The sequence below is a fragment of the Agelaius phoeniceus genome, chromosome 8 (genome assembly GCF_051311805.1).
Source record: "Agelaius phoeniceus isolate bAgePho1 chromosome 8, bAgePho1.hap1, whole genome shotgun sequence".
Lineage (NCBI taxonomy): Eukaryota > Metazoa > Chordata > Aves > Passeriformes > Icteridae > Agelaius > Agelaius phoeniceus.
The window spans coordinates 27,451,220-27,470,623 of NC_135272.1; the positions used below are offsets into that span (position 1 = coordinate 27,451,220).

The 19,404-nt window shown below is 44.0% G+C and overlaps 1 protein-coding gene across 20 annotated transcripts in view; it reads left to right on the plus strand.

Moving 5' to 3' along the window:
• PTPRF (protein tyrosine phosphatase receptor type F) overlaps positions 1–19,404 on the plus strand; it is a 374,973-nt gene that overhangs the window by 261,686 nt on the left and 93,883 nt on the right. For 11 of the 20 annotated variants that reach the window (XM_077182405.1, XM_077182404.1, XM_077182409.1 and 8 more), the window contains exons 6-7: positions 6,685–6,873; positions 14,418–14,435. In XM_077182405.1, the coding sequence (XP_077038520.1) occupies positions 6,685–6,873; positions 14,418–14,435 (207 nt within the window). Of the gene's footprint in view, positions 1–6,684; positions 6,874–14,417; positions 14,436–16,220; positions 17,264–19,404 lie in introns of those variants that run through there. The other 9 variants (XM_077182407.1, XM_077182423.1, XM_054638277.2 and 6 more) reach the window with 2 other exon arrangements.

Genomic DNA, 19,404 nt, shown 5'->3' on the forward strand with positions numbered 1-19,404 from the left:
TGCTTTGTCTTACTCTTGGGAGCACCTGCCTCTGCAAAGCCATCCTGCACCCTCTGAGATAACCAGGTCCTTGGGATGGCCACCTGCACTGCTGAGAAACTATTGGTAGCTTGTAAATGGAGATAATTGCTGTCCAGACATGAGAGGCCAATGTCAGCAGTGCCCTTCTGGCACTGGAAGGGTAGCACTGTCTCCATCAGGTGTTTTATGGGCTCATAAGCTCTGGAACAAGCAGGTCCCGTGAGCTCCCACGCTGTGAGCCCCTGGAGCAGGAATCTGCTTGACAGTTTATCCTCTTCTGCCATGTCTAGTCTCGTATTTTCTTGAATTTTCCTTACAGTACTTTCTTTGTTTTGAACTGACTCAGATTCTTTCTTTTGTGAGCTGTTTTGCTGGTGTTGTGATCTTTATAAGAGATAGCAAATACTTTATTTACTGTAAGCTCTTGTGCAGTAATTCATGTGGTTACACCATGAAACAGAGAAGTCCTTCTGGAGCTTGTTTCCACACCCACCCATTCATCTGTGCCCTTCTCCCCATTTTCAGTACACAGCTTCAGCATGTCACGTTGGCATGATGTCATCCAAAGCCAGCAGATTTGTCATAAAAAGCCTTGTCATCAATAGATGACTGTTTGTATTTTCTGCCTGCCTGAAACTGTTTTATACTTACTAACCCAGTAATTAAGAGTGTGCTGCCTTTGAAACAGGTTGGTTTCACTGCCCCACCTTTTCCCTAGGCAATTACAAGGCGGTGCCAATGTCGAGGGGGGTATTCATTAGCCGGGATGAGACTTGGCTCCGCAGCCAGCTCGCACAAATGCGCTCCGCCCGCCACTCCCCGCATGGGCGGTAGCCCAACGCTGGGCAGCCCTTGGAGACCATGAATTTGGATAATATTTGCGGTGCACCTCTTTAGGGACTCGTGTAAGAAGGATGCAGAAAGAGAGCATTGCCTCAAAATGGCTGATAAAATGCTCTTTGTGCAGCTTCAGTTGAACCTGAACAGAGTGATGTCAAGGTTTTCTTATCATGTAAAGTGATGCCTTTCTTCAGGGCCGCTGGATTGCTCAGCTGCTTTTGATTGTCTTGAGGTAATTGAATAGCTGTGCCGTGTAACCTGTGCTGAAGGAATCAGGGCTGTTTATTCAGCAAACAGATGTCCTGCTTTGTGGTGTGCTTACAATGTTACTGGCTTGCGTCTTTCATTAGTAAATATTGCCAACTACCCAGGCTATCGTCCTTGCGCTGATAATTTTGCGTTTGCAAATGCGTTTCTGTGTCGCAAAGAGAGATTTGGAAGCTTGCAAAATTTGCAAAGTTAATTCCTTTGATCCATCAGGGAAAAGTCTGTCAGTAGACAAGGGTTATCCCTGCAACATCTTGTGCTACAGTGCATCAAACCACCACATCTGGGTAGGATCAGTTCAGCCCTGGTGACGTGAACTGGGTGTGATCCCAGCCTGCCTCACCAAATGGATAAGGAATATGTGAAATAGCTTTTGGTTTGTATATCCTGCTCCTGTGCAATGCTGACCACAGTCAAACACATTTATCAGAGATCTCTCTGCCCTCAATCCATTTCCTGGCTTGTCCCTAGCACCACACACTCCTGAGTGGTTTCAGATAGCTGGCAGAACTGAAAACAAAGCAGCTTTGTGTTTTAATCATCCCTGCCGAGACCCTAAAATTGATGTTGATCTGGAAGTTCCTCAGCTGATGGAGGCTGGCGGCAGCCAGTGGCCCAGATAAGCCATTTCCAGCCCTGTGTGGGGATAAGGCCCAATATCTCGCTTGAAAGGAGTTGAGAGCACCCCTTCCAGTGGGGCAGTGGTTTTGATAGATTGTAAGAGATTTACCCTCGCAGCTGTAGCTGTAATGTATAGAAAAGCTACTTTTTCCTATTTTCAAATTATATTTGGTATCATTTTTTAACTCTCCCTCAGCAGTCTGAACAATTGGACTCATGATAGTAAGCAAGCTTGGCTTTTATAGGAAGAAGAATGTGACAAATAACTCCCATAAACGTGTTTACAGTTTGCACTATCATTTCTAAAATACCATTTCCTACGTTGACACAGAGGAAATAAACAGTGGTAGGGGGAAGGTTTTACAGGTGCCAAGTCAGGATATGATCCCCCAAAACACAACAGCTTTGCTGCAAGAGCAGTGAGTGCTGTACAGTGTTTGTGCTACTAGCAATTTGATATTCAGCTCCTCCAAGTTTTCTGTCCTGTGAGAGATTACAAGTTTTCAGCAAAATCCTGGGGGTAATCCTGCAGGATTCAGCTGTCAACAGCTGTGCTCACCACAGACTCCTCTGCAGGCCATTTTTGCAAGCAGCTGTTATCTACACACCATTCCATGCTGGGGCTGATCCGTGCTTCTTGTAAGACGTAAATTGCAATTGCCTCTGTATCCCTTATCATCACTTGATATTTCGAGTGATGCAGAAAATAAGGGCACACCGAGGGGTATGTCTCTCACAGCAGCATCCTCAGGAAAGGTAGTTTTCTGGGGAGCTGGGGAACAAGCCATGTAATTGTAGCTGCTCTAAAGGAGGTCTCCACTCCACTTTGGGGCTGTGGGAAAGGTTTCTTACCTTAGCTTTTCCCTTAAAGATGAGAAATCTTTGGCACAAAAGAGCTGTATGAGAGCAGGGGTTAGATTTCTGTCACCTCAGAAAGAAGATTAGCAAAGGGAGCTGTCAAGTGAGAGGAGATATCCTCTGCCCATGCTGTCATGCTAGATGCCAGAGGGACATTCCTGTCTCCTTGGTGACTGCTGCTAGCAAGACCTTAGCCTGGTTGTGGATTTTCTAAGTTTCAGTTTGTAACTGCCAAACCCACTCGTTTGTTCTTTTCTCTTGTTTTATTTTCCTCTCCTTTCCTCCTGCTTCTCTCCTCAATTCCTGCTTTCCTCTGTCATTTCTGCTGCTGCTGCTCTACACTATGGAGGCAGTTAGAGCTTGCAGTGCCCCCAGAAATCCTGTTGTGCCTACATTTTGCTTGCTCTAACCTAATGTCTACCTTCTGAAAGTACCTGAAACCCAGAAATAAAAACTGGTTTCGATGGTATGCACTTGAAAGCAGATTCATAGCCTGTTCTAATGTGCAGTGAAGGCACACTGGCTATCCTCAAATAAAACCAAGTGCTGACAACCTCATTTTCTCAAATAAGAGTATCCTCGTATTGGCTGCAATAGGAGGTTGGCTATTACTGACAAGCTCCCTGTGCAGACAAGTTAGTGCAGCGAGCAAGGGCTGAAAGGAGCCGAGGCATGACTGAGCCTCATAATTATACCCAGATTAGACTTTTGCCTGAGGGCAAGGCACGGCAGGAGCAGCTCTGAACTGCTATCGTGGTCTGTAGTGTTTGAGCACAGACACATCCCTTGCAGTCCCAGTGAAGTCAGCAGCGCCAGGCCTGGCTGGAACACAGCCCTGTTATCTCTCCAGGAGTGCTGCTGACAGGGCAGGTGTGGGCTTGTTCTGGGCTGGGCTCTATGGTGTGGCCAGCTCAGGTTTGATCCAAAGCCACTCTTTTCCAGGAGGGTTTTGGGGGGCTGCCAGAGACACACAATACAGGGGAGACCTGGAGTGGTTGAGGCTCCCCATTTCATGATGGTACAGGGACACCTTGGACCACCTCTGGAGAAGGTGCTTGTTCTCCTCTTGAGCTATATCCCCAGATGTTCTGAGCTTGTCCCCAGCACATGTTCCCTGAAGCTACCATGGAACTAACAGCAGGTGAACTCCAGCCTCTGGGTGGCTGAGGTGTCATCAGAGACCAGCTGTCAGATTTCCCTAGGCATCTCATCACACAATGATGTGACCTGGGACTACAGCCTCCTGGAATCACACTGCTGCTTCTAAACACCAGTGCTGCCTTTGTGTTTGATTGACAAGGGATCAGGCAAATCCTTGCTTGGTAGATGCAGGCATGCCAGCACTGCTTGCTGGAGTTCTTCCAGGCATGCACAGAAACTGGGCTGTACCAGTACCAGCACTAGCCCACGAAACGTGCTGTGGCTCTGACTATAAAGGATGCACCATTTCTCTACTACTGTCATTTGCCACAATAGTTTTGGGGCTTGTTTGCAGTTAAGAGGGAAAAGACTGTGCACTGCATGAACCTTGCATGGTTGGCTGTGCTTGTCTGTGTCCAGCACAGCGTGGGGTGTGAGTCCTGTGCCCCTCTGTTCAGCGGATGAGTGCCCAGTGTTCTCACCTGGGCTCTGTAAGGACTTGGTCTTGCAGGGAGTAGATGGTGTGGGAGCAGCCTTGAATTTAACTCAAGAGTGTAGAAAAGACTTGAGCCAAGACTTGTAGTAGAGCAGAGGCAGCTTTGCTGCTGGGTGTTTGTAATCAGTGTCTGTCTGTTGTACTCCCTGAAGTCAAGGTTAGAAAGTGTAATTTCTACTGGTCTGTGGCTCATCACAAACTGCTAATTTTGATTGAGCAGTCACTCCAGTGCAGCAGACTGGTCGTGTACCTGTGGATCAGACACTGTGAAGGACTCTCCAGTCTCTCTCCTGTCTGTGGTCAGGGATCATTGCAGACAGGAAAGAGATTTCATGTACAAATGCTGGTTTGTTTCAAGTTTGCTTTTAGCTATGTGCTAAGCCTCTACACAGACTTTGGATGTAGTTAACTGAGTGATACTTTGCTCAGTGCATTCTTTGTAAAATCTTGTGCAAACCAGAAAAGATTGTCAATGATAATCGTGGTGATTAGATTAGATCACTTCAGGGTTCCAGCCTCCCCAGAGTAAACATCTGTTTTCAATACCCTAAATGGCAAGATGCTGCACTATGAGCAAACTTGGCCTTCTTTAATCCAAGGGACTGTCTTTATTTACTGCTTTTTCTATGTATCTTCCTTTGCTTTTAAGTCTGTACTATGTTGTACTTTTGTGTGTACCCTTCTTTTGTTTCTTTTCAGCCATGTAGGAGTATACATTGTGGTTGCTCAGTATTGAGTGCTTCTGTTGCTTGCTATTGAATGCTGGTGCTGGTGTCATTCCAGTTAAGCTCTATGTACCTTTTGTCTCTGAAAATCAATGGAGAGCAAATTTAAAAGGAACTAAATTTCATAGTACCTTCCATTTAAAAAAAAATAATTCCATTTATGTTTGCTCATGATGAGAGAGGCTCTCAGGAGGTCGATCTGGGAGACAAAATACAGTTTGTGCTTTTAATAAACATCAGGAGCCTTTTTTCCTGTAGAAAACCTTGAATGCTTCATAGTCAATCTCATCTAAATTATATTCCCAGGCATTTTTTTGTTTCTAGCAGATGTTGCCTTGTGCTATAGTCTTGATGTGCAAACAAGTCAAGGGTCTTGGGATTTTTCTAGAGATCTTAGGTAGACATGTGCAAGATTAGCTACCACAGGCCATGTTTGTGCTGCAGGCGTGGCAGTAGAGGTAGCAGGAAGCACCTGAGGTGACCTATTGCTGGTATCTTCCTGTGAGGAGTACAGATGTGCAGTGATAGCAGGAAAAATCAGATTGCAGCAAGTTCAGACTCCTCTGGGACTTGGGAAGATGCTAAGGTCTTGTTTGTTTAAACACTGCAGTGGGCTGGAAGCCTTGCAGAATAGAATTTGCCAAAGAAGAAGTTTGCTTAAGGTTTCTTAAAACAGGGGGAAAAGGAACATATTGAAAATAATTGAGTTTCTGGTGCTTTAAAAGCTTCTTAATATTCTTCAAGTTCTTTTTTCTGCGAAAGTATATTCTTTTGATTGCAGTTCAGGCTTAGCAGAGTACAGTACATCTTGCCACAGAATGAATAAGTGAGCTCAGTTCTGCAGCTGCTATTGAATGATGATGTTGGAGCATGCCTTGGCTTATCAGTGAAGGCTGCCTAATGTATTCCACCCAGCCTACCTGAGCGTGCTCTGCAGCAACAAACCCAATTAACTGTTTTTCTACCCACTGTATGAATGATTTCAGCGGTTAAGGGGGTGCTTTGTTTCACAGTATTGTGGTAAGCCATGCCAGAGCATGCACTGGCCATTTCTTGCACGCCTCTGTCGCTTTCTACAGCCCAGAAAATGCACCAGGAGCTTGCCACAGCACAGTCTGGCCAGGCAGCTCATGAGCAGAGTGTGGCTCATTAGCTTTACATTCATTAGTTTCTAAAAGCCTTCGGAATCAGATTTGGAAGCATGAGAAAGAAATTTACAGTCTATCCTACCAATGTGACAGAATGATGCAAGTCAAAAAAAAAAAAAAGGAAAAAAGAAAAACAGTGGGCCTCTCTGGGCCTTTCTAAGGGATTTTATTGTTCAGTTGTTGTTTTTCAAGATGCCTCAAACTATTTGGCTTTGTATTTGTCTGTTACCTTCAATTCAGTCCTCCCACAAAAAGTCAAATACCTGCTTTTACTGAATTATTAACAACAATGGATGGAGCTTACGTATCAATGAAAATTATGAACGTTTCCCAAGGCAATTGATTTAAATGGAGTTAAATTTAGTGGAAGCTTCTATTGGTGTAATGAATGCTCATTATAGAGCCTAATGTGCTTTAAGGGCTTGATAACCTTCTCAGTAGGGAAGTCAGGCTGCTGTTTTCCAGCAGAGGCACAGATGCTGTAGGGTGGCACTGCTGTCACTGCAACTGTGTCCCATTGCTAGGCTGGAGTGTTTCTCTTTAACCTTGTGTGTTTTTTCTCTTGCAGAAGACCACCTCCCAGCTGGCTTCCCGACCATCGACATGGGCCCGCAGCTGAAGGTGGTGGAGAAGGCCCGCACAGCCACGATGCTCTGTGCTGCCAGTGGGAACCCTGACCCCGAAATCTCCTGGTTCAAGGACTTCCTGCCCGTCGACACTGCCACCAGCAATGGGCGAATCAAGCAGCTCCGCTCGGGTAAGGTAGCGAAGCAAGTAAGCCTTCCCAGCCTCCTCACTCTTCCTCCCTTTTCTCTTTACATGCTGCTGTTATGTTTTCCCTGAAATGCAATTCTAAACCCAAATGTCAATTTGCTCTGAGCTTGTTTCTTTTACGATGTGAAAGCGGTTTTTGGAGCTGATCCTCTCTGGCAGGGTATCGTGGCTTGTTAAAATGTCTATTAGAGTGGACGTGCCTTTTGGAACATCACCTGGATATCTTCCTCGGTAGACCGTCTTGATATTGCCCCAAATCCTGGGTAGGCTCAGACATTTCACTACCAACTCAGTGGGTCTCAGGTGTTTTTAATAGGAGCACAGTGCAAATCAGGATAATGACATAGTGGTTGAGATTTTACAATCACTGGTCATATGCAACTTTACTCCTTATACACACTCTGCAAGACAATGCTCTGCTTTCCGTTGAGCTCATTGCCATCCTTACTATGTGACACCACGAGCAAAAAGAAAAATCCAAGAAGCAGCAATTCTGTGGATTTCAAAGGAAATGGACACAGTTTTGAAATATACCGTTTATTTTTGATTCTTTTGTGTGACAAGCCAAATACTAGCTTTTGAAATACAGATGGTTATTTCTTGGGGGTGGCTAAGAATGCACTCATTTTAGCAAGGAATTCTTGTTTTTCTACTGCACTGTTCAATCTCCCAGGACTGTAAGGCCTATTTGAGAATTAAAGAAAATAAAATATTGCTTTAGTCACTGATGAAGTGGAGCTCCACAGTATGAATTAGAGTGGCTGTTTAACAAGGCACAGCACAACTACACAGCAGCTTTAGTCTGGGGAAAAAGCCCCCAGTGCCCTACACAAAGTACAGAAGGGATCAGAGCTGGAACAACTTTGGTCTGGAGAGGTCTCATGCTTAAATGTGAAGCAGACTGCCTTGTTTGGCCACAGTTATCTGCGGGCGCTCAAAAGCTATTTGTTACAAGTGCTGCTGCCAGGGAATCACCATCTTCTAAACAAGGTGAACATCTTGAAACGTTTCTCCATAGCAGGAGCCTTCTGCATACATTTCATGATGCTTGGATGATAAGTAGGTTTGTACTTGGAGGAGTGGGTAAGTGAGACATCACTCTCAGCAAAAATAGAACCCAGCCTGACACTCCTGATCCCACCTTGATGTACCAGTGAATGCTAATTATACTAATGCATTTATAGTTTATGAAATTTCCCAGTGACCTTTAGGTTATCTCCCCCACAGCATGGTTTAATCTTGATCTGTTTGTGCTGGAAGAAAATATCACACTTGTTAATTATTCTGAGAAGCTTTAGGAAGCGCAATAGGAAAGTGCACATGGATGTGTTTCACTTCGTAGCTGACTAAATCAGCATCAGAAATTACCATAAATGAGCATCAAGGCAGCCTCTGATGCACTTGCTGTACGTTCTCCAGCCTCCTTTTCACAGGCACTTGGCTGCCTCTCTACCAGCTGCTTCACAAGTTTGGTGAGACAGAAAGTTTAAAAACAAACTAGTAAAGCCTGTCACAGTGTCCAAGTTTTGATTCCTATTTGCTGTTCTTCAGCAACATCTCAATTGAATATTTCACCTGGGATTCAAACTCAAGAGCTGGCTGCTTGCGGAAGACACAGTAATTACCAAGGGAGGTGTCAAGGGAACCTTTTAGAAATCAATGAGCAACACACATCCTCAGACTCACAAAAGAAATTGATTAGCTCTCTAATGTAGTATGGGAGGTTTTTACAGTTCAAATGCAAGAGATTTCCAAATATGAATTTGAAGTTTTTCTTTTCAGGGATCTGGTGCTATAATGGCAAGATTCACCAAGGCTCTGCTCCACCCTGGCATGAGTGGGGAGTATGAAGTTTGCAGCTTCTCATGGGCCAGAGATGCAACCCCTGTTTGCATTTGTGGTTTTTTCCTGTATTTGTAATGGTCATAAAGTAGAGCCTGCACTTTGAAGTGCCTGAGTCCCACTTAAGTGACTGTAGCACCCTGTATGAGCAATGTGATGGCTTGAGCAGTTTCCCATTCACTCTGCAAGGTGTTAATTGAGCTCTCCAACACTACACCATAGTTGGGCAGAGTTGCTTTTCAAAGAAAAGAATATTTAAATAGATGCCTCATTATATGGTAGAGTTTAATAGTTTGCAAAGTCTCTGCTCCATTAAGATCATATCTTATAGTCAGGCTGGCATATCTGCATGAATGTCAGTATATACTATCTCAATCTTAATATACCCTCATTTAATTTCGTTTAATTAAAACCCAATAAAAGCAAGACAGATGTAATATAGTTAAAATAGCTGCAGCACATTGTGAGCCCAGTACTGTGTATGTAGTGTCCGACCTTCAATGAGTACATAATATATTAGTATTCAGATGTACCAAATTTAGGTCACGAAGGTCAAAGCAGCTTTGGAGTCTGATGTAGAGAGAGGGTTGAGGGATGATTCTGTTTCTTCAGGCTCCTAGTATGGTATAAATAGTTAGAGATAAAGAAGCAGCATCTTTGGGAAAGGTGCTCTCTTCTGACACTCACAGTTATGTGGGATGGCAGTGCTCTGGGGGCTTCAGGCAGGTCTTTGAACTTGCATGCAGTCAGATCATATGCCCCAGGGGGCTCTGAACATCAGTTTCTAGAGTTCTGTTCATCTTCTGTCAAGGTACTAGAGTTTGTGGTTTAAGACATCCAAGCCACCATCATGGACTTTTTTAACCCCAGCAAACTGGTGTTTTTGTCAGGAGCAAATGGAGAGTTTATAAATCTGCCTTGTATCCTACTCTCCCTCTTTTAGTAATTATATCTGTATGTGTGTATATGCACTTTCCCTATTACACCTTCTGATATCATAACTCTATATTTGGAGGGGGTTTAAACTATTTCTTAGCATTGCTTAGTTTTTTCTTCCCAACTAAAGCTTAATTCCGTTTTAAATCCAGTTCTTGGGTAGTTTTGCAAGTAAGTGTTAGGCTAATAGCTATAGAGATGAGAACACAAATAAATACAGGGTTTCATCTCTATTTTCCTAGATCAAGGCAAAAGCAAGGTCTCTGACTCATTCTGGTTGTAGCAAATTCTCCCTTGTTCATCTTGCTAATACTTCCCGCCTCTTGTGGGGAGGCTGCTGTTCTGCAAGTGCAGTGACTCAGGACAACTCCCTGTTCTCCCCCCGGGGTGTGTAGCTTCACTCATTGCCTCTCAGTCAGTGACACAGGATCTGAGGCCAGCTCTGGGCTGAGAAACCTCCCCAGCATGCTAACACATTTAAAATTTGTTTGGCTGAACTGATTTTAAAACTGTCCAGGCACTGTAGTATTGCAAGTGGTGGCACACATGAGTTCTGGCAGCCTAAGTCAATGCTGCAACTCTAACCATGTTTTAAAATCAGTTAATGATGTGGTGGAAGCTCTCGCAGTATAGATCAGATTGTGCTGATGCTTTACAGTTCTTCTGTACAGATTCTTGGATCAGAAGCTCCTAAAGGACTTCAAAGCAACTCAGTTGGAATTCATACTCTCAAAGCTTTTGAATGTCTCCAGTGATTTTCATAGCTGGAGAATTGCTCTTCCACCTAGCTCTTCAGAAAACCTATGAACAAAATGTGAAATTAGAATAAATAGCTAATCTGACTGTTAACATAAGTTTTTCCATGTAAGGAAACACCAGAAATTCAGAAAGTATTATCTTTCATCTAATAGAGAACTTGGTATTACAAAAAGTATCATTCTCTTTTAATCACTTTCAGTTAACTCAATTACAGAACCATGCCCTAGACCCTAGTGTGACTTCCAGACAATTAAGTGCAAGTAAAGTATGAGAGAGGACTCTGCAGGTGACTTCAGTCACTCTCTGGAAAAGTGAAGGTGCCTCTAACACAGAAGCAGTGGGAGCTAGCTCACCATATCACCTTGCTGCATTTGGGCTCTCAGAGTTACCAGCAAGCATTTTCATTTAGGTTTGATCCTATCAGTAGGAACACTACTTTCTTGGAAGCAAAAGGAATACCCAACATGCACAGAGCTAACATGCAGAAAGAGGTGGTGCCTCTTTGTCCCGGTGAAGTGACCATGATGTCCCCATCCTGCTCCAGTGATAATACCCAGCAGTCAGTATCCAGCAGATGTTCAGCTCTTAGCAAGGAACAGCTTCAAGTCCAGACATCAGATAGGCATTGACTTGCGACAAGATGTAAGGACAACGTAAAAAAATGGAGATTGGGTGGTTTCATCCAAAAGGATCAGGGAACCCACACAAGATGGATGCTCTCTCAGAAAGGACTGACTGGAAAAGGGTTGAAGCAATATAGTGGCCAACAACAGCCAGTTGACACCTGAATTTTTGTCTCCTGGAAGAACTTAACTGCACACCTGGGTGTTGCTGTGTGAGGTGCACACAGCAATTGTGGAATACCTTCAGACTCCCAGTGGCATCTGGTGGCAAGTAGTCTTTGACTTTTGGAAAGAGTTTTCACATAACCTATGCTAGGAAGTAGCCAAAAGCACTGTCAGAGTTCTCTCTCTGGGATTCAGTGTTGCGCTGCTCTAGTGCTCAGTTGCTGCTAGCACGAGCCCTGGTTTCTCTGCTGACACTGCTTTGGAGTGATTTTTTGGTGGTTTAGCTTCCTACAAGGAAGTGGTGTGTCAGTAAGCCTGTGGTGAGTTTGTCCGCAGAGTGAAGTCCCTTCTCCAACAGAATTCTCCACACTGGCAAACACTGACACAAATAACCCCAGGGGGTTTTCCAGTGTATCATCCTATGCTTTTCCTTGCTTTGAGTGTCTGACTGGATGCTTCCAGTACACAGAGAATATCAGGGCCAGCACTCATTCCTGACTGAGTTGAATGTAAGGAGTGTTTCTCAGTGTCTGGTATCAAGAAGAGGAATTAAACCTCCCTCCTTATGAGCGTTTCAAACCTTTCAAACACAAGGAATTGGGTTTGAAGTTTGATCTTGGGGTGCCCTTTGCATAAAGCAGCCTGGTGATCACAGGGCACAAGTTGGCCTCAGTAACCATTTGAGTGATGGCACCTTCATCACTTGATGGACTCTCTTATGTTGGCACTCTGTGGCCTGTGTGCTGTGATTTGTCCCTTTGAGGGACACCCTGAAAGGACAACAGCCGGAGATGAATCATCATATGATGTGAAGAATAAAGGGAAACTTCAGTTTGTTCCTTCTGGATGAGAAAATTTGGGGTCCAACTGAAAAGCTTTGTGCACCCTCTGTAAATGGTGTCCTCTGAGTGAAAAGTGAATGTCTTAATTTTGTAAAGGTGAGAGAGACATGGAACAAACACTGCAGTAAATACAGCAAGCCTCTGTGTTGCTCCCACAAGGGTTGGATTGCATTCAGGAGCCAGGAGGATTGGGATTTAACTCATAAAATTTAGCTGGCCACATTTAACATTTTAGGGAATCTGCTTCAAGTATGCAGTTGCTTCTAGAGCTCTGTATGGACAATTGCATAATAGAGAAAGAGTTGAGCCTCTGCAGGGAGTAGATAAAAAGATTTCCTGCAAATCTTTTCAGTTCTAGGACAGAGCAACAAACCCTATTTCAGCCAGATGAGAGATAAGGATGTAATGTTTTCAGCCCCTTGGGCTTGTACTCAAAGTGTTGCACCATTCCCATGGGAAGTGACACATGGTGGTGATGCTTTTCTTAACTCTGAAAATTGGAAAGGATGAGGTGGGGTGGGGGACACACAGTACACTAGAGCAGGAATGCCCTTGACCAAACAGGGCAAAACTGTCACTTGGCAAACTTTCCAAACAGGCAAAAAGAAATAACCCTGTTTTCCATGGCTGTGCTATTCCATGCAAATATCTCTGGGTATAATTGTTCTGTTAAGAGTAGCAGTAGTTACTAAGATACATAAGTAAGCAGCAAATTATTATTCCAAGAGAGAGATTACCCACAGCTTCAGTCTCTGCAAGATTTTTCCTGATGCTTCAGTCATCTCTGGATAGAAGGCATCAGAAAATATAATGAGATATAAAGTTAAAACTGTATAATGTCATCTTGGCAGAGGAAAATGCTAAAATGAGTAGTTTGAGTTGCGCTCCTGCTTCAAAAAAGGGACTCTGCCTAAAGGAAGGGTAGTTAGAAAAGAAAAAGAATAAATATAAATATTGTAATTACTTTTTAAGAGGCAAGTTAAATGTGCTTAAAATATGCCTTCTTTGTATTTACAGAAATTCTTTTCTGTCTTTCTTTCCCATTGGGTGATCATTGTTGTGGATAATGGAATGAGCTGTAAATCTGAGATACACGACACTCTTGTATGCATACTGGTATTTATTAATCAATACACTGAACATGATTTGACACACTGTGTCCTGTTTAACCCTATTTTTCTGTCTGTTTAAACTCCTCAGTTTTCTTTGGTAAGTGCTTGGTATTCAGATCCTACAAATCTGCATAAAACCAACACATACCATGAACTGCCTACAGATTAAATTTGCATGAATCTCTCCCTTATACTAACAGCCTTCATATGTGCAAATTAAGACCAAGGGGACAAAAGTGAGGATTAGAAGGGTTCCCTGCCAATTTGCCCAGCTGGAGCTTCTCCATCATGCTTCAGTATTGATTGTACACTGAACTCAAGACACTGACCAGTGGAGCCTCCACTTGCTAAATACCTTGACCTCATAAAATGAACCTTTAAAGATTATTGCAACAGGATAATTTAACCTTACTCCCAGAGAAGCCCTCCTTATAAGATACTCTTCATTACAGCATGTAAAATTATCTCCAGTGCCTTATAAAGAGGGTAGGGATTCCTTTCTTCTGCAGACATCCAAATTAGACAGGAACAACAGAGGTCTGGCTAGCGTGCCATTGTAACGTTACCAGAAACCACTTCATTTCAAAATATTTCTGTATGTAAAGTTAATTCTGCATGACACCAATTTCTTTGCCAGAGGGAACCCGATGCAAGGGTTATGTGAATGTGGAGAATGACTCAAAACTGATTTATTACACTTTCCTCTTAGTTTAATGTCTTTAAGCGAGCAGATTTTGTCCCACTGGTCATTCTAACCTCAAAGCCAAATTGCACCGAGTGCCCGCAGCCATGCGCTTTCCACCCGTCCTGCCCAGCACACTCACAGTCACAGAGCCCCAGGACACACCCTCCTTGTTCTGTATGAGGAATGAAGGGGCACTGCACCATCTCCCCAAAGTGTCCTCCATCTCAACTGCTTGAACACTGGTGTGGGTGAATGCAAGTGGTGAGGCCAGCCAGCAGTGCCACCTTGGCAGCTTAGTTTGGCCCCAGTTCGTGAGGGTGGGGGTTTTAATGGCAAGATGCAGGGCTGGATGCTGCACTCCTGAAAGCAATAAGCTTTACTAACCTCCTGAGAGTGTCACTCTGACTTTTATTGCACATCAGTTTCTTTTTGTTTATTCCTGTCGCGCTAATACAAATTCTAGCTTTAAAAAAACTTTCTGCTTTTTAGTTATAATTTTCTTCCTTTCCTCTTTGTACTAATGCTTCTCTCTAATCTTATTTGCATTCAAATTACCTCACCAGGTGGTACACCGATCAGAGGTAAGAATGCTGAAATGTGCCTCCAGTTGTCACGTCACTCCATCTCCTGTCTGCCTTGTCCCTTCTCCTCCGGTGTTTCTCATCTCCAGCTTTTACTCTCAGCCCTAACTCTGCCAGTGCTCTCGCTCATCTGCACTCTCCCACTAGTGTGTTTATTTCAGTTGGGTTTCAGCGTGATTTCTTGTAGACTCATCCATTGCAATTTTGCACTGTTGAAAGGGGGTTATTCAACGGAAAGTTTGCAAAAGTTTGGGAGATGCTCCCAGGCCTCCACCACAGGAGAGTTGACATCTATTGCAGCTCCTGAAAGTCTCTGTACTTCCCACACAGTTGTGACCTTCTGAGGTCTTGTGTCTTGGGGGTTTTAGATGGGTTGCTTTGGTGTAAGTGTATGGAGGTAACATTTTCACAAGAGAATAGTCAAATTCATCTGTGCTGCTGCTGATGGTCATGAAACTATAAATGGAAAGAGAAAAATTCTTGAAAGGTTGAGCAAATGTGGCTCTGGGATAAGAGGCGTGTTTGTGTTCCTCATGCACTCACCCTCTAATGTGATGGCATAGTGGAGAACCACTGACCCAGACTCCCCTTTCTGAGGTGGACATTCTGATGTTGTTTTGCATCATTAAGGTTTATTTTAAATAGATAAATCAGAAGCATGTCTGGCTGTTTAAGCCCTCATTAATTAAACCCAGCCCTGGTTTGACAGCCCAGCCCAGTCTGGTGCACAGTCCCTGTAGTTTTCACAGCCTGTGTGCACCAGTAATGACTTTCCAATTGGAGTGTTGTTTTTTCTAGCCTAAACACTCAAAGTTGTCTCTTTAGATTAACTTTAGCGTGTTAATCAGCGTTATGTGCTAAGGCCCTTCTGAATTCTCTTGTGATTTTGGTTACCCCTCTTGATTGACCTCTGGATTTCTTGACAGAATGACTGCTACCTATAAATCAACACAACCTTCGTTCGTTCAGTTTTCCCCCTTCTCCCTTTTCCTTGCCCTTTTCCCCGAATCACTGCTGGAAGTTAATAATCTTACTCTTGGAACTGGTTCTGTTGCTGGGGGTTAATGTTTTCAGCTCCTGTTAAGTGATCTTAGAGTAAATGTGAATTGGTGTTTGATATGTATTTGCATTAAGTTGCCTTTGTAGCAAATCTAGGTCAGGGAAGAAGACTGCAAACCTTATTTTTATATGAATGGGCTTACGTATCTGTCATTCCTCCCTTTGGAACACTGGAGATTGACAGCTGTGATGTTACAAACTCCTTAAAACTATTTCTTCATCTCCTATTTCTACTGGAAATGCTAAAATGAAGTGACAGATGGAATGCTAACTCGCCATCCGCTCTGAGCTGCCGGCCGAGCAGGCTGAGCGTGCAGCCATCCCAGGGCCTCCCCGCACGCTTTGCTGCATGCCCGTCCTAGCTGATGGCATTAGTGACTCAGCACCAGAACCACATGGATGCTCCATACGTCCTGCTTGGGAACCGATGGCATCTCTGTGAAAAGAACCATCCATTTCATAAAACATAAGTTTCCCGCACCCCCACCCCCTTCCCACCCCCGTTTGAGTCCTGATGAGGTATTTTAAGAGTGTTCTTGACATTATTTAAAATATATGTGTCCTGTTTGAATGTCAAATATGACATTTCTGTGAGAGCAAACAGAAGCCACGTGCTGCTCTCTGGCTTCTCCTAGAGGATTTCTGTCAGCCTGATGCCTTTTATTTAAAATGGAGGTCATTGAATTTCTAAAGATAATGACAGATTAGATCAAAGTGCTTTTATGATGGTGAGGTTGTGTCCATGTAGAAGTGACTGTTCTGCCATGTTCTATACCCAGCTGCACTCTTGTTCCTCATTAAGGTAAGTTTGATGCTTTGGAATCCATTAATTTGGTCTGAAAGGAAGGGTGAACTAATTACTCTAAATGAACCCTTTTGGTAATAATGTTCGGGGGGAAGGGGTGGTTTTGGTGTGATTTCATTGCTGCTGTGACTGTGTTGCTAGGAGTTGTGTGTCTGGTGTTCTTGGGATGGTATCCAAGGCATTTCTGTCAGAGCAGTGGCAAGCCCACCTGGAGGGAACAGCATGTGGTTAGACAGAGGATGACCTGAGATAGTCTACCACACACCCCTCCAAACACAAAGAGATTGTTATCTCTAAACAAACGCTTTTGACCTTACCCACACATATTTGGTCCTTTCTGTCCAAGACATCTCTGGCTTCCCTTAAATGGGAGGAACTCCCATCCATAATTCAGAATTTCCATTTGTAGCTTCACTCTTTACCCCTCTGGGACTGCCCCCGATAGTAATTTAATCTTGAAATCACTGTTTGTTCATCTGAAAGACATAGAGCTGGCAAATGCCTGTCAGATTAGGCAAGAGCTGGCTTCTTGAGGTGACCCACAGATAGTATCAGCAAATCCATGTTTAAGCAAGTTCTGCCCCATTTATATTTTGAAAGTAGAATGTAAGATGTTGGTTTCCAGCATTTCTCTGCAATTTAACTCACTCAGCCCTTTGTGAAACCTGGCTGCATTTTCCTGGTCTGGGCTGTAAGAGAGAGGAGAATGCAGTTGTGTTTCTAGTGGGTGCTGGACTGAGCTGACACTAGATTGGATGCACATCAGGAGGTAAAGAAACATCATCATCTCAGGCATTATCCCTTTCCAGTCAGATTTATTTGTTACTTTTCTGTCACCACAGGAAATATCAGAGGTTCCTATACATAAGAGTATTTCTTCTTGCAGACGTCAGCGTAGCAGAGGTCTGTCTGAATTAACTTTAGATCAGCTCACTTGGGTGTCAGAAGCTGTCTGGGAAGCCAGGTAAACACCCGCACCAACTTGTGTATAGCTGCAGCTAAACCTTTCCAGTCCCAAGTGAACTGGTTTAAATATAGCTCCATTATTTCAACGCTATCCTGCGAGCTGGAGCGTAAAGCTATCCAAAGAGATTAGAGGAAGCTAAAAGAATTTTGCTGTCTCTTTTTGAGGATGTGTTTGTACATTTAGTTGTACTTTGTGTATTATAGGATTTTCTTCCTGTTTCTTGAGCTTTTCCAGTCACCAAAGGAAAGCAAAAGAAAAACAATTTTAAAATGAGATCTGCTTGCAGGAGAAGTGTCAGGGGGAGGCTGGGTGGGGTAGTGCCTGGAAATGCCTGTAATGCCGTTTTTCTCACTGTCACATTCAGATTGACTCATGTCCCTATAGAAGCACACAGAGGTGTTACTGTGCTTTTGACAGTGCTGTAGTTTTGCTTCTGAGGCAGAGTCCCCCGAGATTCCCTGTACCTGCTAGTGAGGGATCAGAGCATCCTGAAAATCTCCTGTCTAAGAGGAGGCCTCACGCTGCCGAGAATGTTGGGTCTCCTTCCCTCCCTCTCTGCCTGAGTCCAGCTCCTGGCAGCAGTCAGGTACTATCAGCAGCTGCCTCTGGTGCTCAGAAGAGTGATTTCTCAGCAGTGCTGCCATCCAGAACAGGCCCCTTGTATGCCAATCCCCATCCTCGCAGGCATAATAACCATAATGAACACTAACAATGAAAATACATTTGTAGTTACCTTGTTTTGCATATTTGGCAGTGCCAATAGCTTGTGGAGGCTAGGTACAATCCTCTAGAACAGCTGGGAGATGCTGCTGTTATAAATTACCAAAAATAGTGAATGTGGGAAACGCTTATTTTCATTTTTAGTGACTCTCACATGGTTTGGTGTTTTTTCACAGCTCCCACAGCAAGTGTTTGTTATCTCGGGCAGCAGCCAGGATGTCAGAGTCCAACTCTCCCATTGTCAGGGCTTCACATTGTTTCTTTGTCCACCATATTCACATTTATGAGTCATTATTTGGTCTGGGATTGTCTCTGACCCTACTGCACAGCTGTCTGGATTTATTCAAGAAATTCTCCTTCCCTAGGAGGAAATTTTTAGCAAAAGGGATTGAGACCCTCACCTGAGCACTTGTTGAAGAGGGAACTGGCTGAAGAGGGTGCTAAGAATACTGCTGGAGGATAAGTCAGTATTTTTGTGAAAGAAGCTGATGGGAAGCAGGGGTAGAGAAAAGGGAGGGCTTTAGGATAGCCATGTGCTCTAGTGTGCAGGCGGGCTAAATTTGCCTCTGCTGAGAGGAAGGGCCCTGGTCAGGTAGCTGGGTTCATTGCATCTGCATTACAAGTCCTTTCCTTAGATGAGTGCTGTGTCTACAGCCTGGTTTCTCTGACTCTTGGGTGCTTAGAGGAGCATTTAATTCCATGTCTGATTTTATAACCGGGGCAAAAAGTCAGCCTTGGTTGTGAGCCCAGAGGACTGAGGCTGTGAATGCCCTGGTAGAGAAAAAGAGCTGTTCCCACTGCTGGGGATGGAGCTCCAACCTGAATTGATAAAGAAAAGCATTGCCCCATGAGCTCTAGTGTTTGACTCCCTGTGGTGCTCTCTGGAAGAAGAGAGCACAAGCTCCCAATGAGCTACGGAGCAGGATTTCAGAGAGATCAATTTGTATGGCAGCTCAGAGCCTTTTACATTTGAGTTGTCACCTGGAGAAGGGAGTGACAAGCCCTCCATGGCACAACAGTACCCAGCACTGCCAAAAATTGTCCCTTATCAGGATCTGCCTTCCCCACGCTTTCTCTGTGCAGGGCACTTTTAAATGCTTCTTTTAACCACTGTCACTGCAACTAATGATTCTGCCTGAGCACAAGTATATTTGAATAGATAAGTATCTTGGAAAGCTGCTAACAGGGCTGTTGTCTGTGCCCAAGTTAAAGAGCAAAAGCAAAACTAGGAGAGGAAAGGGAGAGGCTGGCAAGAAGATACCAGCACAGAGTAAAGAGGAATAAGGAATATAAAGTAAGGAATGCTTGTCTGTCAGCAGGGCTGACTCCTGCCCTCAGCCCTAGAAAACTCTGCCTTGTCACCATTCTCCCTGGCACGGGATAGCTGCCAGGATTTTTCTCAGGAGCTGTCAGCTCTC